This window comes from Numida meleagris, chromosome 2, assembly GCF_002078875.1.
Source record: "Numida meleagris isolate 19003 breed g44 Domestic line chromosome 2, NumMel1.0, whole genome shotgun sequence".
Lineage (NCBI taxonomy): Eukaryota > Metazoa > Chordata > Aves > Galliformes > Numididae > Numida > Numida meleagris.
This window is the reverse complement of record NC_034410.1, coordinates 20,435,783-20,453,610: the sequence shown is the minus strand read 5'-3', so window position 1 is coordinate 20,453,610 and position 17,828 is coordinate 20,435,783. Positions and strand designations below refer to the sequence as shown.

General features: G+C 38.9%; 2 protein-coding genes across 16 annotated transcripts in view; one reads left to right on the top strand and one right to left on the bottom strand.

The window, feature by feature from the left end:
* Positions 1-731, bottom strand: part of DBF4 (DBF4 zinc finger) — an 18,503-nt gene extending 17,772 nt beyond the window's left edge. For 6 of the 10 annotated variants that reach the window (XM_021387519.1, XM_021387522.1, XM_021387524.1 and 3 more), the window contains exon 1: positions 165-506. In XM_021387519.1, the coding sequence (XP_021243194.1) occupies positions 165-210 (46 nt within the window). In that variant the 5' untranslated portion in view covers positions 211-506. Of the gene's footprint in view, positions 1-164; positions 507-591 lie in introns of those variants that run through there. The other 4 variants (XM_021387526.1, XM_021387528.1, XM_021387527.1 and 1 more) reach the window with 4 other exon arrangements.
* Positions 337-17,828, top strand: SLC25A40 (solute carrier family 25 member 40). 6 transcript variants are annotated; one of them, XM_021387533.1, is made up of 12 exons: positions 337-424; positions 1,592-1,743; positions 2,072-2,190; positions 4,223-4,282; positions 5,443-5,549; positions 7,225-7,292; positions 8,914-9,038; positions 9,980-10,153; positions 13,197-13,306; positions 13,639-13,720; positions 15,949-16,029; positions 16,626-17,825. In XM_021387533.1, exons 3-12 carry the CDS (start codon positions 2,097-2,099, stop codon positions 16,739-16,741), a joined length of 1,017 nt encoding a protein of 338 aa, XP_021243208.1. In that variant the 5' UTR covers positions 337-424; positions 1,592-1,743; positions 2,072-2,096; the 3' UTR covers positions 16,742-17,825. The 6 variants fall into 6 exon arrangements, with proteins under 6 accessions (XP_021243208.1, XP_021243207.1, XP_021243205.1 ...); XM_021387532.1 differs by having other exon boundaries at positions 409-490; XM_021387530.1 differs by having other exon boundaries at positions 418-497.

The window sequence follows — 17,828 nt, the reverse complement described above, 5'->3', positions numbered from 1 at the left end:
TCACATCCTTCCAATTAGGCTTTTAACGATCGGTTCCCGACACCACGCGAAGTGAAAGGTGAAAGGCAAAATCGCCAAGAGGGAGGGCCGGCACACTACCCTGCAGCGCTATCGAAGCCGGCCGCAGCCCGCCCTGAGCGGCACCCCCAGCACCCGCCACTTACGGGGACGCGCTCCTTTGTCGGCGGCCTCTGCGGCGCTGGGTTTCATCTTCCCGCGGCCTCACACCCTCCTCTCCTCCCGCCGGGAGCCCCGCGGCCGCAGCACCGCCGTTACGCCTCCCTCAGCCGCCGGCCTCGCGCCCCCCACGCGGAGCACCCCGCCCGGCCGCCCTCTCCCTTCACCTCTCGTCCCCTCGCCGCGCTTCTCCTCCCGGCAGAGCGAGGCCGAGCCCCGGCGCTCCGCGGCCCGCGCGCTACCAACGGTCCGCCGCGTGCGCGCCCCGCCCCGGCCTGACGGGAGAGAGGGCGGGAAGGCGCCGCCAGGCGGGGTGAGGGGTGAGGTGCCGGCGGGAGCGCAGGGCACGGTGGGACGGAAGGGAAAAAGAGACCACCGTGCGGGCGGAAGGCCTGTGTAGAGGTGCTCTCTCACCTCAGAGGCTCCTGGGTGCCACCGGCTTTCCGCACGGTACTGCAGGCGGAGGTACTCCCCCTGCCGCCGACACGCCCCAGGCAGGGGGAGTGCCTTCGCTCCTGCCGGGTCCTAAAAGGTGTGGAGGGAGATGTTAGTATGGCGGCGTCTGGAGGATGAGACCTCGTATACGCTGCTCGGTCTCATTATCTTTCGTTTTAAATTCAGGGAACGTAGCAAAACGTTCACAGAATCACAGAATCGTAGGGGCTGGAAGGGACCTGTAGAGATCATCCAGCCTACTGCCATTGTCCTGTCACTGGGCACCACTAAAAAGAGCCTGGACCCATTCACTTGACTCCTTCACTTTAGGTATTTGTAAACAGTGACATGATCCCCCTCAGCCTTCTCTTCTCCAGGCTGAATAGTCCCATGTCTCTCAGCCTTTCCTCATCAGGGAGATGCTCCCAGTCATATTTTCAGCCCTCCACTGGACTCTTCTCTAGAAGTTCCCTTGAACTGAGGAGCCCAGAGCTGGACACAGTACTCCAGGTGTGGCCTGACCAGGGCAGAGTAGAAAGGGAGGATCACCTCCCTTGCCCTGCTGGCCATGCTCTTTTTAATGCACCCCTGGATACCATTGGCCTTGGCCACAAGGGCACACAAAGCTTTGTTGAATCTCATTAGGTTCCTCTCCATCCAACTTTCCAGCCTGTCGTATAGATCAAATACAAACCTTGGATCAATGCAGACGAATCAAGTCACAACAGTACTTAATATACATGCATTTTCAAAGGTATGGCCCCCAGCAATCAGATTTTTTTTTAGGTGGTCCTGTGCGGAGCCAGAAGCTGGGCTTAATGATCCTTGTGCGTCCCTTCCAACTCGGGATGTTCTGTGATTTGGGGATTTTATTTAATTAATATTTACCAGCAGCATTAATGCCAGTCAGTTACTGCTTGTTGTTTGAGAGACTTGCTCAGGAAGCCATTGCTAACAGGCTGTGATTTTGATCCACCAGGAGACCTCTCTGGATTTTCTCATAGGAACAACAGAAGCAAGAGGGGGTCTGGATGAATTGCTCTGCTGTGCTGCAGACTACGGGCTGCAGGCAGGGCATTTATCTTTGCACAGGTCATTGACATGTTCCTAACCCCTATGTTGCAGCATAAGGTAATGTATGTTAAATATTTAATGTGGTTTCTAAAGTATCATGTAGTTTATGTAAAAAAAAGTTCAGGAAGTTTTCCTGTTATTTAGAAAACCTAGACTGTATAAAAAGCATAGCATATAACTTGCATAAAAAACACTCTAACTAAAAAAACAAAAACAAAAAAAACCAGAAACCTGAGTTTCCTGTATACGAGTTGTATGTTACATTTTCTTATATTATTGCTGCTTATTTGTAATGTATTAGTAAAAGTTAAAAATAATTTTTCACTTGATTTTTCTGCAAGTTGCGAGCACAATCTTGCAATATAGTTTTTCTGTTCCTTAACAGATTTTTCTTCTCCGAGGATAAAGTGATGGCTGAAATGAGTAATAGTAACTTCGGCAAAACAACCAGCATTCAGCAAGCAGCGTCCTCTTGCTGCGGAGCTATAATTACCTCATTGTTTGGTAAGGCCAACTATTAAGCTTGCCACAGAGAAAATCTTTGCAAAGTGATTGCTCTTTGGTTTGATCCTGCATGCTGTCTGCATATATGCACTTTGTAAACTTCTGCTAATATGTTCGCTAAGCATGTTTTTTTTTAAATTCTATCAAATATGGTCGTTAATTGAAATCTTTACTCTCTCTGATAATCTTTAACCATTTCTGAAAATAAGAGTAATTTTTAACTTTTTTTTCCTGTGTCTTTTTTCTTTTCACTGCTTGCTTTCTGAAAGAAGCAAAATAACAATAAAAATGACTTTCCATCCTTTCTGCCACTTAAAAATAGTTTTTAAATAAAAGTTTACAGTACAAGATACAAACTCTGCAAGGCTGGACAGTGTGAGATGTCCTCTTCATGTTACCATGCAGTAGTAACATCAGTTTACTTGCTATGCTGTTGTATGCTGTCAGAGCACTTTATCATTTGTTTCCTTAAGCAGTTTTAAGGATGTTTTTTTGTATAGTCTTTCAATCTTGCAGATAATCTGTGAAATTCAGCTTTTACTTCTGTTCAGTCCTCTAGCTCATGACCTCTTTCCCCATGTGCACCTAAGGAGGCACTGACTGGTTAGATTCAGTGCTTCATATCTCTTGGAGTCCGCCAAGCTTATTCTTCACATTTCTTTTACTTTTTGCCTTAAGCTAGCCTTTGGTTCTGACTTTTAATACTGATTATGCTGCAGGAAAATGTACAATTTTCAAAGCACCACTCCTCCCCCCAAAAAACTTCCAGATTTTTATGAAATAGGATCTCACCAGGACCTTGCCAAATTTAGTCTATTTATTCTGTCATTACACTGTGTGTCCTGTGATATTAGGTAAAGTTGTAGTCAAAGCTAGACTGGATCTTTAGAATTCCCAAGATGTTTTTCAACTCTTTGTGCATAAGGTTCTAGTTTAAGCTATTGGTATTCAAGGTCTCAGCAGGTATAGAAGACCTTTTCCTTTCTGAAGTGGTACCTGGGAGATCAGAAGAGTATGTGCTATTGGCTAAGTGATAATAAAAGCCAAATTTTATTTAACCGAAATGAGCTGCAAGAGTCACATCTAGATCCCTACACATGTGAGCAGAGTGTTTAACCTATTAGTCAGCAGATGGACATCAACAGAGAGTTAAAGTGTAAATATTTGCCTGGGCACGAGGATGTCATATGCGCGTGCTAGTGTATTTGACCTAGTCACCAGCTGCTGCTAAATGCAGTCGTAGGTTCTGTGTCATGTCTGTCCATTGCATAGATATTTTGGATACCTTGGAGTCTCACATGGCACTAGCCGCTTGTATATAAGTAACTGATTGAAGCCCTGAGTCAATGCAGTCAGTAGAGGCTGGAGAGTGGTGCAGCTGACAAGCCACTGCTGTGTTCAGCACGTCTAGGACTGCTGTATTTTCAAGTGCTGTATGGGAAGCAAAAAAATGTTCCCTCAGGCTACATCTACTTTTCAACAACTCTTAAGTTTTAGACCCGCTCTACACACGGGAAAGAAGGAGAGTACATCACAAGTTGAAAGTTTTGTGTTTTTTTTTTTCTTTTAAACATTACTATTAAGATCAGTTTAATGAAAAAGGATAAATGCATAGAAAATGCCGTGGTATTTTACATGCTTGAGGACAAAATCTTAAGTCTTGTGGTATGCCATTTATAAAAAGTTAGCAGCCAGAGCACAGCAGCACAACTTTTACCAATTCCATACAAGCTGGCACAATGTGGGTTTTTTTTTTGAGAGCTTTGTTCACCTCTAGCAGTTCTCTGTGCAACTGTTAGTAAGTAAGAAATGACATATACACAATGTATCGGTTGGGTTGTTTTTGTTGGTGGTGGTTGTTTGCTTTTTTTCCCCCTCTGGCTGATTACATTGTAAAATAGTTCCCTCTCTTCTTCCCTATCCCCCATCCCTGGAAAAGCAAAACCTGTAAAAGTTCCTGATGAAGTATGTGTACACTTCTACATTTTCAGGTTATACGGTGTTTCTAAATGACTACTTTGCTTCATTTTAGTAACTCCCCTTGATGTTGTCAAAACTCGGCTGCAAGCCCAAAGCAATCCGTTCCCCAAAGGTAAATAGTGCTCTGCAGTTGAGGACACACTTTGCTCTTTGCTGTCACACTTAGCTGATAATTGTCACAATGCAGAGTAGCAGAATGGCTTTCTTGGTTTCTGGGTGGTTACGTTTATTTCTTCAGTCAGCGAGGGGAAAAAAAAAACAACAGAGCAATACGTACTAAAATTGCTAAAGAAAAAATGTGCCACTGAATAGATACAATGGAAAAAAAATCTCGTGAATAAATTTCCTGTAAAGTAGGCTGTATGCTCTCTTTCTCAGGATGGCAGAATGTACAAATATTACTAGATTGAGTAAAAAAAAAAAGCTATTAATTCATTACAAAATATTTTGATAAGGGACTTTTGTGATCACTATGTTGTGTCAAAGTTCCTCTCCTCCAGAATCCAAACTCTTTTGAAAAAGAGTTGTAAAAATCTTATCTTGTCACTTGGGTTCTAAATAGATTAATACATTGTGTGCTCAAAGACTTCAAAGTGATTCCTACTATTTAGTTGCCACTAATAAATGAGATTTGAAAGAAAAAGAGATGACTGCTGTGGAAGTTTATTGTATGTGGAGATAAGTATTTGCGGTAACACTTGCCATAAATAATAAAAAAAATAAAATATTTGTGGCTGGTACTTAAGTAAATTCTAAACTGTTCAAAAAGTTTGAAAATGTAATGTAGGACTCAGTATGTTTTTGTAATGGCAATAGTATTTTAACTAGCAGATTCAAAGTACAAGACGTAGAAGAAATAAAAAAAAATATATATATAGTTTTGCCTAAGAGGTAATACCTCCCACCCATAACGTGGATGCAGGGAAAGCACAATGAAAGATTTGAAAGTCAGAAAGATGTTCAGAAAGTTGTGCACGAAGGTGACACTCAGCATAGGTGTTGTCTTTTAGCTTTCAGCAGGTGGCACTGCCACATAATGTGTCTCCCCGAGCCTGCGAGGGCTGTTTCCTTTTGTCTGGCACTGTGAGGGATTCCTTTATTTTCTCTTTCCTTCTACCTAGTTTGTTGATATTGACTTTTCAAAGCTATTTTGGTTCTATTTGTCTAAACAGAAATAAATCTGTCTCACCAGTATGTCCAATTTGGAATTGTTGCTGAGTAAAAACTATCATTTTAAAAAGTAATAACTATATTCTTATACTCTTTTATTAGGAAAGCGTTTGGTATACTCCAATGGCCTTATGGATCATACATGTGTTTGTGAGAACAGAGGTGGTAAAGCATGCTATAAAAAAAATGGGCATTTCAAAGGGACATTGGTAAGAACATCTTATATGCACGGAAGTGTGCATTTAAAGCATTTTTAGATGGCATACTATACATTTTTAAAATCTATCTTTCTATTCATCCAAGTTTTTGCTGTTGTTTGTGAGGGTATTCGTGTGGTCACACGGTGTAGGTTAGTGATTAATGATGCCTTCTTCTTTCTAGCTGAAAATGCAAATTCCTTTCATAAAATGAATAAGACAGCGGCTGCACAGCTTTTTGTTTGACTGCTATTATATTACACATGTGATCAAGGATTTTTCAGAATTAAATATTTGAGAAGAATGAAGTGTTCATGAAACTTGAATGATTTTATGATGATCAATTTTTTTTTGAAATTAATAACTTGTCTGAATTTTTCAATTAACTTTACCATATAAATTTTAGAAAATCACTCTGTTTTCTGACATTCTTATGTGCCCATTTTTGCTATAACAAGATAATTCATGAAGAAGAATAACTTATCATATCATCGGATTTCCTTTCATAAAAAAGTGCAGCAGAGAAAACTGTAGTAGACATGGTAGTTGGCCTGTGCTTGAACCATTACAATGTTCTGATATATTTGTCCATATAATCAGGAAGATACACACATTTGCTGCTCAGTCACTGGATTTAGTTGCATCCTTTCTCCTATGATTTATCTGTACCTTCCTGGATTGCAAATTTCTTGTTCTCTATTATGAATACGTATGTCCAGAGCTAATGAATGCAAAATAAATTTGAAGAAAACAAAATATTAGTACATGATTTTCTGTCTTTTTTTTTTCTCTTGTCTTTTTTTTCTGTGTGTGTATGAAATTGTTCACACTGTACAGAATGCTCCCAAAACTCCATTTTTTTTTCAAGTCAGGCTTGTCTTAATAAATTTTCCTTGTTTTCCCCACATAACTCTTTTCTTCAGCTGATCTGTCCATTGCAACTGTTTCCTCTAAAGTTCTTTGACTTTTTCTTCCTATTAGTGTAATTCATGGCCCTTTTTGTAGTCTGTCAGGTTCTGTATCTTTTGAGGCCCTGTAGTAAAGTCTGGTCTTGATCATATTCTAATCCATCAAATTTCAGCTCCTTCCTCCCAAAAGTTTAAGAAAAATAGGTTTCTTTATATTAGGGAATTTATCTTTTGAAGATGTTTTCAATTCAGTGGCCTGCAAGGTTCAGTGTTGCTCTGCTGGGAAATGTATGGATAGCTGTGATAAGTTGTAAGCTTCCAAATATATATATAATATATCATATACACTTTGCACATATCTTGTCACTTTTCAGAAAAAGCTTGTATTGAAGAATCAAGACTATAATATCAATGAATTGCTATTTCATGCCTAGAAACTTTGTTCTTTATTAAAAAAAAAAAATTAATGGTTTGTTTTGGGGAAGATTGGCTTCTGTGGCTGCTGTGCTGTATTTGTTCTGAAAATAACTTACTCACAGGGCTGTCAGTTACCAGTAGAAACTTACAACTTTGACCCTGTAAAGATGGAAGAAAATTTTTAATTTCAAGGAGAAATATTCCTGTTCATCTCAGTGGAACTATCTGTATGATTAAATTTCATGGCTAGTGTAAGCAAGTATGAAATTGCAATCTTAGAATGATAAGCCATTTTAGAAACACATAATTTTTAATAAAAGCTTTGCAGCTAATTAGTGCTCTTTGCCTGCTTATATTTTTAGGATGCTTTTGTGAAAATTATTCAAACAGAGGGAATTAAATCTCTCTGGAGTGGACTTTTCCCAACACTGTAAGTAGTTTAGTTCATTTTTTAGACAAATAGGGGTTTTAATAACTTGGTAAATCTGAAATTACAGATAATGATGTAATCAGTTTGATCAGAAACATCTAAAGATGTTTCCTACCAGAACTTGATATTTCTCCGTACAACCTCTTTGATATATTCTCAGTATTTAAGTAGAGACATCAAACTTTTCATTTTGCCTTTAGAAGAGGTATCCTGTAACTTCCCCACTGGTAGCATCACCAAATCACAGGACCTAAGCTGACTGTTTGAGAATGTTAGTCTGTGATAGATATTTGCTAGCCTAGATTGTTACTAATTACCTGCAATAAGCAGCACAGTTGTTTCCACAGGCATTCCAGTGTCGCATCTGGAGTGCAACCTTTACTTACTTTTAAAAACCATCTACCTAGAGTCTTCTTTATTTCAAAGAATTAAATTTTGTTTTATCCTGTCCAACTTTGTTATGGAAAACAGATCATTCCTTTTCTCTCTACCAAAGCAATTTGTGTATTTGATCATTATTAGCAAGTTTCCTACTGGTGTTCTGTCTAAGACAAACAGCCTCAGTCTGTTTTATTATTATATTAACCTGATGTGGACAGTAACTCAAATCTCTATGGTCATGTCTTCCTCCATGAGCAATGAGCAATCCAAGAAAGTGGTCAAATGAAACATACTTTTTTTTTTTTTTTTTGTAAGACACTAAGTGTTGTGCAACAGCCACCTTGTTCAAATTGAAACAATTTAGTGAAAAGCACTGGTACACTTCTTATTTGCACACAGAAATGCAAAGAGTAGAGGAGCTCAGGTCTCGTTCTTTACCCTGCAGCATGCGGCCATTTCAAAATATACAACTTTGTGAGTTAACCAAACTAAGAGGTCTGTTTTTCAGCCAAGATGAAGAGCTTTGTCTTCAGCTTCTGTTCTCTACTCCCACAGAGAATTCTCTTGATCTGAAAGAGGTATACTGTTTTTGAAAGAAATTCTAAACTAAGACTTCTTGATTTTCCAAGCATTACAGTCTTCACTGTTTAATGATAATAGTGGTTTATGCTGTAGTGACACCGATAAGAAACACAGACATAATTGCAATTTTATAGTAAGTTATGCTACTTTAAACCGACAATGAATGATTATAAGAACTAGTCTGTACTATGCTGAGGAACGGAAAAGGCTTATATTTATGCACTCTGTATTGTCTTTCAAGTAGTGAGAATTATAAGCATTGATTAAGACAGAGAAAGTACTCTCCCAATTGTTAAAAAAAAACAACAAACATTTAAGGCTATAGCTACTTTCATAAAGTTTTGCTTGTTTGCTGTATGTTCAGATCTTTCAATGCCATTCCCTTATCAGAGCAGTTCTGAGGCTTACACAAAATAAATTTTGAGAGAGGTAATCCACCATCACTTTACTTAGTTTTTTCCCTGGTGAAATGAGAAACTAGAAAACTTGGAAATGTGTGAATTTGAAACTGTGAACTAGATACGGTGAATCAAAGCCACGTGATTAATGTTTTTTCTTCAGCAGCTGAAAATTTGTCTTTTCCTTATTTAAGCAGAACATCCATACAAGATGGCTGCTTTCCTTGTATTAATTCAGATTCCCTGTCTTATATTTTTAGAATAATGGCACTTCCTACCACAGTAATCTATTTTACCTGCTATGACCAACTGAGTGAAGGTCTGAAGTCTAGACTAGGAGAGGATAATGACCACATTCCACTTGTTGCAGGTTCCTTAAGCAGATGTAAGCTGCCTCATGTTTAGTGAGAAAAATGAAATAAAACACTTGTACGCTGTTTTCTTTCGCTTTTCCTCTCCTCTCTGTCTCCTCATTCTTCTCTCTTTTCAGTGAATTTATTGTGGCTTTAAAAAAAGGGTAATATTACATGGAGCTGGGCATAAGAATACTACATTTTTCCACCATTTCTTGAGTAATATAATTCTCTTACATGGGCTAATGTGATTTATTTTTGCTGTCACATTATCCAAGGTTACATCAAAAGAAGTGTGGCCAGTGGATTGAGGGAGGTGATTGTCCCCCTCTACTCTGCCCTTGTGGAGTCCCACCTGGAGTACTGTGTCCAGGCCTGGGATCCCCAGCACAGGAAAGATGTTGAGCTGTTGACTGGATCCAGAGGAGGCCATGTAGGTGATCAGGGGGTTGGAGCACCTCTCTTAAGAGGAAAAGATGAGGGAGCTGGGCTTGTTCAATCTGAAGAAGAAAAGGGTCTGTGGAGACTTCCTTGCAGCATTTCAGTACCTAAAGGGGGCCTGCAAGAAAGCTGGTGAGGGACCCTTTTTCAGGGAGTGTAGTAATATAGAACAAGGAGTAATGGCTTTAAACTAAGAGAAGGTAGATTTAGATTGGATATTAGGAAGAAAATCTTCACCATGAGAATGGGAAAGCCCTGGAATAAGTTGCCTAGGGAGACTATGGATGCCCCATCCCTGGAAGCATTCAAGGCCAGGTTGGATGGGATCCTGGGCAGCCTGATATTGTGAAAGGTGTCCGTGCTCATGGCCGGGGAGATGGAACTACATGTCTTTAAGGTCCCTTCCAACCAAAGCCATTCTATGGTTCTTTTCATCAGATATATAAAGCAATGTGAGACTTAACTTTCAGTGTTCGGGAAATGTTACTAGTAAATCCTGATTTTTAAAACCCGATCTTTTTCTCCTTTCCAGTTGTTTCAGTTACTGTAGTGAGTCCCCTGGAGCTGATCAGAACTAGAATGCAGTATCGCAAGTTGTCCTACAAGCAACTGCACTCGAGCGTCAGCAGTAAAGTGGCCAGAGATGGGTGGCTTTCCTTGTGGAGGGGCTGGAGCTCTACTGTTCTGAGAGATGTACCTTTCTCAGGTGGGGTTTATTTCAGATGAAAGTCTGTGTTATGTAAGATACGGGTTTTCTTTCATGATTCTTTTGCACATTCTTTGTATTCTTATGTTATTACACAAAAATGATTCGTTTTAAGAATAACTGAAATTTACTTGTTCTCTTTTGAGTATCTGTCTATAATGTTGTTGTTTATGGATGCCAGATTGTGTTCATTGTTACTTTTCCCTTTTCCTGTGTTTAGACTGTTTCATCTAATGTAATGTCTGTTTTTTAAGACTTTTAGTAGGAAATGTTCTCTATAATAGGTGTACTGGCTATTTCCTTATAGAGGGACATTCTGTATATGTGTTCTGATGTTTGATCTTGAAAAAATGTACAAATACAGGGTGACACAGTAGTTAGTGTCTTCAGGCATTTTTGCTAGCAAGATGAATTGGTTTGTATAACCGTTCCAGAAAAGATGAAACTAGAGCACCACTTGGCAGTGAAGCTTCAATGCTGAAAGTCTAAAAGAAAATTCTGATTCAGAGTATAGCTAGGCTTAGTGCTATACTTTAAGATAACTGGAACAAAGGAGATCATGTGTTCTCCCATTTGTCAAAGCTCTGCTGTCTCCTGAGCTATGGAAATAATTGGGCAAGACTGCTGAAGGACAGTGTTCCAACTTTTTAATGCCAGTGGTTAAAACTCATGTCTCTTCGAGGCCCTTTATTGTCAGAGCATTTGTGAATAATCGAGCAGGAGTTGTTCTCAAAGCCGTTTCTGTCCTTTGGATAGTAGCAGGAATTACACTTTTAAACGCCTTGTGCTGGCCCAAAGAAATGCTTCAAACCCATTTGCAGAGGTAGAGGATCTTTGAAATATTTGACCTTTGTTCTCCTGCCTCATTCTCAGTATGATCTGGCATCTAATTTAATCTGTGGTTCTAAACAGTCTAGTTGAGTAACAGTTGCTTTGGTCTCTTATGAGATTTTGAGCACCTGGAATACAATTTAAATTGGCTGTGAGCCAAGCAAATGCATGATGAGTGGCAGAGATGAGGATATTTAACTTAGAGTTGCACTTAGTTCTGTTAACTCACTTAACTGCTGTTTTAGGTGATTTGTTTTCAGTATGAATAATACCCTGTTTTCTTTTGCTCTGCTACTGGTAGATGTTTAAAGAAGGTGCTTACACTGCATTTCCTTCTTGAGGATATGCTGTTCCTTGATGGGACTTAATTTCACTTCACGTGATAGGGAAGGGTTCTGAATGTGTGGTAACATGCTTTCTTTAAGGCTAAGATAACAGTATTCATAATTCATCTTCTGCTTAAAGGGCTTCTTGTCCTATATTTATTTGTAATTTACCCATTTTCCCTGTCTGCCAATTGCATCCTTTACTTAGAGCTTCAAAAGGGATTCTAAAATTCTTCTTTTCCTTCCTATTGTCTGATTACAAGTAGAAACTCTTGCTCTATTACTGATTTTTTTTTGTCTGTAGCAGTGTGGCAGGAGCCAGTTATCTTTCCCTCTGCTGCTTTAACAGAGTGGAAAGATCAGTGTGGTATGAGAGAGTGCTCAAAGAGGAGGGAACTAAGGTGATGTATGTGTTCTCCACTCTTTTCACATTCTTGCATCTATGCCTCAAAGCTGATAGAAACGATGTGTGTTTAATCTTGACTAATGTTTCAAAATGTGTTTTCTGAATATTTTTTCCTTATAAATACTCTCTGCGCAGTTAAGCTACTACCTTCTCTTTGAATGATACACCAACAGCATCGTGGGTTCTGGCATTTGTACAGCAGAGTCCACACCTTTGCTGGAGTTGGCTTTCTCAAGAGGAATTAAAGTCAGTGTAACAATTTGTATTAAGAAAGCAGCTGCTCTGTGAAAATGCTCAAGTAACGCAGAATGACTGCGTTAGCAGCACAGCATAGAATCCTGCTATGTTAACCCAAGTGTGAATGATATCCTTCAAGAATGTTCCTTGCACAGCAAGCTGACTTGAATAAAACTCAAACTGTGAGTGCCTGTTAGAAGCACAAGAACTGAATTAACAGTAACAGTTATCAAGAAATGTTGCGAAGAACAGAAATGTGAAATGTATGCAGGGAAGGGAGTCTTGCACATGCTCTAAATTTTGGGTTTAGACAATCTATAGTAAATTAGGGTTACATACATTTCAATAGTAAGTTTTCCTCAATCTCTTCTGAGATGCAGCCTAATTTACTTTTGCAAAATATTGGAGGCTTGGTTTCCACAGCAAGAAAATACTTTGATATTTCTCTACTGCCACAATGTCCAGAATGCAGTGCTGAATGTGTCACAGCTATCTTTTAGGGTACACAACTCTTGTTTGCTGTGTGTATTTGACCAACTGCCACAGGGAAGCGCTCCATAACTCAGCTCAGTAACATCTGCATTCTAACTAAAACTCATTAAAGTAGAAAGAGCGCAGTTTATTGCAGCAGAAGAGAACAAAACCAGATGTTACTCCTGAATGCTGTTCCTCAGCAAGCCTCTGTGAGGACTGTGAAAGGCAAGTCTCTCCTCAGTAATTCCAGAGAGTAAAACTATATTTCTTGGTTGTGTCAGAATTAAATGTTATATGCTATGGTCCAAAACAGTATGTGACAGCCTTGAGGAACCTTCAATTTGTATGAAACATATTTTTGTAGAGTTACCAGGATTTATGAAATATATGAAATATCTAGAAAATAATTAGAAACTTACATTTTGATTTATATTATATCACCTTAAAAAAAATCTGTTACATGAGTTTTGTAATGCTTATGTTAGATTGTCTTAAGATAGGAGATACTTTATGGGAATTCAAAATGATAAGACTAGGCTGTATCATACGAGGAAATGTGGAATATGTGTATGGAGATAAGGGGAACTGGATGGGCTCTCAGAGTAAGAGAACGCTTCAGGTTTCCTTTCAACTTTTGTTTCTCTTTGATTCTGTTGCCAGTGTAGAATACCTACATCTGTCACTGATAAAAGAGTTGAACTGAAACACAAATCTGTTGTAGTACAAGGTTTTTTTTTTTTTTTTTTGGTTTTGCTTTTTATGACCATAGCAATGTACTGGTACAATTATGAACGTTTCAAGAAGATGATGTGCAAGAATGTTGGTGCACATGAACCAACTTTTTTTACTGCTTTTACTTCAGGAGCAGCATCTGGCGCTGTAAGTATACATTTTTGTTTCTAGTACTACTCTTTATTATTTTCACTAATAAACTATTTATCTATTTACAAGTGAAGTGGCTTTACATGATCTCTCAGAAACGATGTATGTTTTGAAGTGCATCTACTTCAGTCACACATTGTTTGGCATTCAATCTGATGAGGTGTGTCTGAACAATTTAAAGTGTTCCAAAATACAAGACTTCCATAACATCATGTGCTTGGAATAACTAAACTTATTTTAGATTGTCTGCAGCTTAATGTAAAAAAAAAAATACTTTTTACTTGCTGGTACTCTAACATTAAAACCGTGGCTTGTTTTTTTCCTAATAGATTGCAGCCGTCATAACTCTGCCATTTGATGTAGTGAAGACACATAGGCAGACTGAACTTTGGGAGAGTGAGGCTTTACAAAGTAAGTTGCAGGTAACAGCATTGTTAAGCAGCTGCTTTAAACTGTCCGCTAACCACGGCTGCTGCTGAGCACTCAGAATTCCCTTTAGATTGGATTGCTCAGCAATTCCTGCAGAACTGTTTAATAATAATCCATATGTTTGATATATGCAACAGAGCTGGTTCTTCTAGCCACAATTAAAAAAAAAAAAAAAACATAATGCTTGGGTATATGCATTTTCAGTAGGAATTTTAAATATTCATCTCTCCTGGTTTCTCTAAGAATTATATCACTAGGCATTTTTGTCTTTTCCACATTGTAACACTTCGTACAGTGATTTTGATCTCCTAGGCTAAAAACAGTATCTCACAGATGACACAGAGGGAAAAGGTGCGAGTACAGCACAACTCATGGTAACAAGGTGCTATAAATTACAAACAGAAAATCCAGAACTCTTACAGTAAGGCAGGCTGACTGCAAACGTACAAGCATTCAAGTAGTTATGTGTGAATAGGGAAATATTTCAGTTCTTATAAAACACTCATGTGAACAGTGCTCTATGGAAAAAGTGTTTTAAGTTGATGAAAATAACATGAAAAAACATTTGCACGTTCACTACTGTTTGGTACTAGAAAACAAAAACTGCAGTGTAACTCTTAGAACATTTTATTTAATAACAACTTTTTTTTTTTTTTTTTTTTTTTTGCTAGAGGTTAGGCTACGGAAAAAATCCTTTGCTCAGGTTATATATTTTTAACCATTTTTTGGTGTGATTTCAAAGAATTGATTTTTGAGGGCGTGTTAGTGACTACTCCATCAACTTTCAAGGACAAAGGAATTTCTTTTTCATTTTCTACTCAGTAGAGCACCACTACATTTTTGAGCAATTCAAGTTGTAGGTAGAAATGTATTTTTCCATTACCTGGGACTTGAATCAGTGAGGGACTTGTATTGACCTGAATACAAGGTTAGACCATGGCTTTAAGATTAAATAATAGGAGAAAGACGGAGTAACCAAACACAAGTTTCTGCTTAGAAGCTCATTTCAAGGCACTCGTTCAGAAAGACATCGTGAAAACATACTGATCACATTTTGGCATAAGGTTTCATTCTCTCAGGTAAAATATCTTTTTTTTCTGGTGTAATTCTTGAAAGACATTCATGTTTCTTTTGCAGAAGGACTAAAAATTTAAAAAATCAAACATAAATTGTTACTGTGTTTCAATTCTTCCCTTGCACTGATGAACGTAAGAATTCATTGCTACCACCACTTTGAATCACAGGTAGCTGCCTAGTATTTATTCGGCTGATATGAACTAGATATGTGTTTTACATTTCAGTATGGTTATCTGCAACTTGTGCTGGTTGCATTCTATCCAAAATGCAGTTGTTGTTAGAGCTGCGTCCTGACAACGCATCTACAAATAGTTTCTCTACTGTGGCGAAAATATTTCACAGCTTCCAGATGCTGTAGGATGTTCCTGCTAAATGCATGCTATGAAACTCTTTTACCTAAAAAAAGAGGATCTTAGCTTCTTCCATATTACAGATCAAGGAAAACAGCACGTGCAGAGTGAAATACCCCCCAAAATTCCTCTGCTTAAAGCAGTTGCACATGTCTGCAATGCAGCTGGCTTCTTGGTGCTGCTGCAGTTAGGTTGCTCGCGGTATCTGAATCATCTGTTCCAGGGACTGCAGCCCACATCTCATAGATCTCCGCTTTCTTAAACAATCTGGGGGGTGATGTGATTTTTGTAAACTTAGACTTTTCAAACTTTTGTAAAATCTGCAAAGTGTAGTGTCCTAGCTTAATTATTATACTCATGATTAATTATATCCGTTCTCAAAACTTACCTTTAGATTCAGCTTACCATAAAAAGCAAGTTCACTTTTAAAATGGCCTTTAACTGCATGTATAAAGTGACATGGAGAGAGATCAGCTCATCTGAAAGCCAGGCAATGCTTTCAGTTACGTCAGTTACTCCAGCAGTGAATATTGTCTCTGTTTGTATAATTTACTCTAGGCATTACTGTGACTTTTTTCTACGTCATGCTATTTTAACTTCAATATTATATGAATTTGCATACCATGTGAATTTAACATCTTGCATAAATAACTTCACGTATATATATATAAATTATAAATTAAGAGAAATTAAACCTTATCATTGCATCCAAAGCAACATCTGATTTTTTTCTGTGGCACTGTCTGTACTGTTTAATTCACTGTTTTGTTGTACTCCATTGAGATCCACAGAGGGACCGCACATCTACCTGGGCAGTTATGAAAAACATTGTCGCTAAAAAAGGAATTGCTGGATTGTTTGCTGGTAAATCTTTTGACATCTTTCTAAAAAATCACACTACAGTTTTTTGATTATTAACAAGTCATTCTTAGATATTAGCATGCATAAATTATATATTTCCATCTCTGTGAACACAGTCAGTTATGGAACAGATTGTAAAGTAACAGACATGCACACATACAGAGAGAATTGCGTCCCTGTCTTCTTGAATCTCTTGTCCCAGCTGAGAGGCCACCAGCCTCTGCTCCTCCTACGCCAGCAGCGCTGCGCTGCTGCTGCAGAGAGGGCCCAGCCTGCCCCCATGGCCACCTCTGCTGGCCTGGAGCATAACAGCCTGCAGGCCGGGCGGCTCCACCTCTGTGGGGAGATGGAGAGGGCAGAGATAGGAAGGGCTCGAGTCAGGCAGGCTGCATCGATGGCAGAGATGAAGGCATAATATCCTTACAGCGGTTACGTCTCTCATCAGTAACGTTGGTATTTTGAGAAATGTAGACACAAAGAATATCCCAGTTCTACAGCGATATTCTCTGGAATCAATATAATATGACCACTAAATGGCACGACAGTGATGCAATCTGCAAACAAATGAGAACGAACGCTTTCCTTTCTCTTCTGGGCAGGTATCACTCCACGGCTGTTTAAAGTTGCTCCTTCTTGTGCCATAATGATCAGCACATATGAGTATGGGAAGGCTTTCTTCAGACATTTAAATGAGAAGACAAACCAGCATCCTTAATTCTCCTTTACCCAACTGCATGAAGTCAAAATATATGGAGAAATTTGTGCCAAATACGAATCTGCCTGTCAAAGCATTTTTCTACCATTACATTTGGTAACTAAATGTAACTTCATTTTTTAACTGTTCCACAAAGGATAAATTGGCTTTTTTTTTTCCCCTTAAGAAAAATACATGACCTTGAAATTGTCACTGAAAATTTTGTGACTTCACTTGCAGCTATGGAGAGGGAAAAAAAAAAGAGGTACTTTGACTGTTCCTCAGTGAGGATTAAAAAGGAAAAAAAAATGAGCCTGGCCAGAGTGATGAAGGATAACAACTGCCACTGTTAATTTTCAGCCTGACTAAATGTTTTCTTGGATGTTTAAAACAATGTTTAGAAGTACTGTAGGTATCCCAAGGAAGGGACATCTCCATAAGGAGGCTGATAGAGAATAAATTCAGTAAGTACTTGTTTGTGCTTGCTTAATACTTGTTCAACTGTGTGAATGTTTATTTGCAGCTCCATAATTTGTGTAAATGCATACTTCGGATTTGCAGGTTTATTTATAACAAGAAATGTTTTAGGTCAAGCTGGAAAAAATACATAGTGCCTATTAGAATCCCAGAGAACATCGTGAATACATTGCCAGGTGCTGCAGTGGCTTTTTAGTTCAAGACAATATTTCAAGTGCATGCTCTTACTGGGAAATCAAATCACACCTAGGCACTGAAGCCAGCTGTGCTGGTGTGATGGGGGAACGCTCCACAACACTCACACGCTTGGATATGCCAGGTGTCATGGGTCACAAAAAAAGCTTCAAGACAGAAGCAGACTCCCTTACAGGGAGCGTTCCCCATGCATAGTTTGCATGGACAGCAGTCTTATTATACTCTGAAGAAAGTATTTTTCATCCTTGATGAAAATTCAGCACACACTGAAAATGCCTTAGCTGTGGAAAAGGACATTAGGCATGAAGTTTACAGCGTATGGCACAGGCAAGACCTCTTGCCATGGGAGATATTTGACACTGTTTCCCCCCACTGTGATTTTAAAAGTAAATTTAGGCCTTATTTTGAGCTTCTAGTCAAAAAAGCCAAGAGAGCC

Bases quoted from the DNA above. Each gene is read 5' to 3' on its own strand.
- SLC25A40 (XM_021387533.1), top strand. From the start codon at position 2,097: ATGGCTGAAATGAGTAATAGTAACTTCGGCAAAACAACCAGCATTCAG. The intron at 2,191-4,222 runs GTAAGGCCAACT...GCTTCATTTTAG, and splicing joins TATAATTACCTCATTGTTTG to TAACTCCCCTTGATGTTGTC. The intron at 4,283-5,442 runs GTAAATAGTGCT...CTCTTTTATTAG, and splicing joins AAGCAATCCGTTCCCCAAAG to GAAAGCGTTTGGTATACTCC.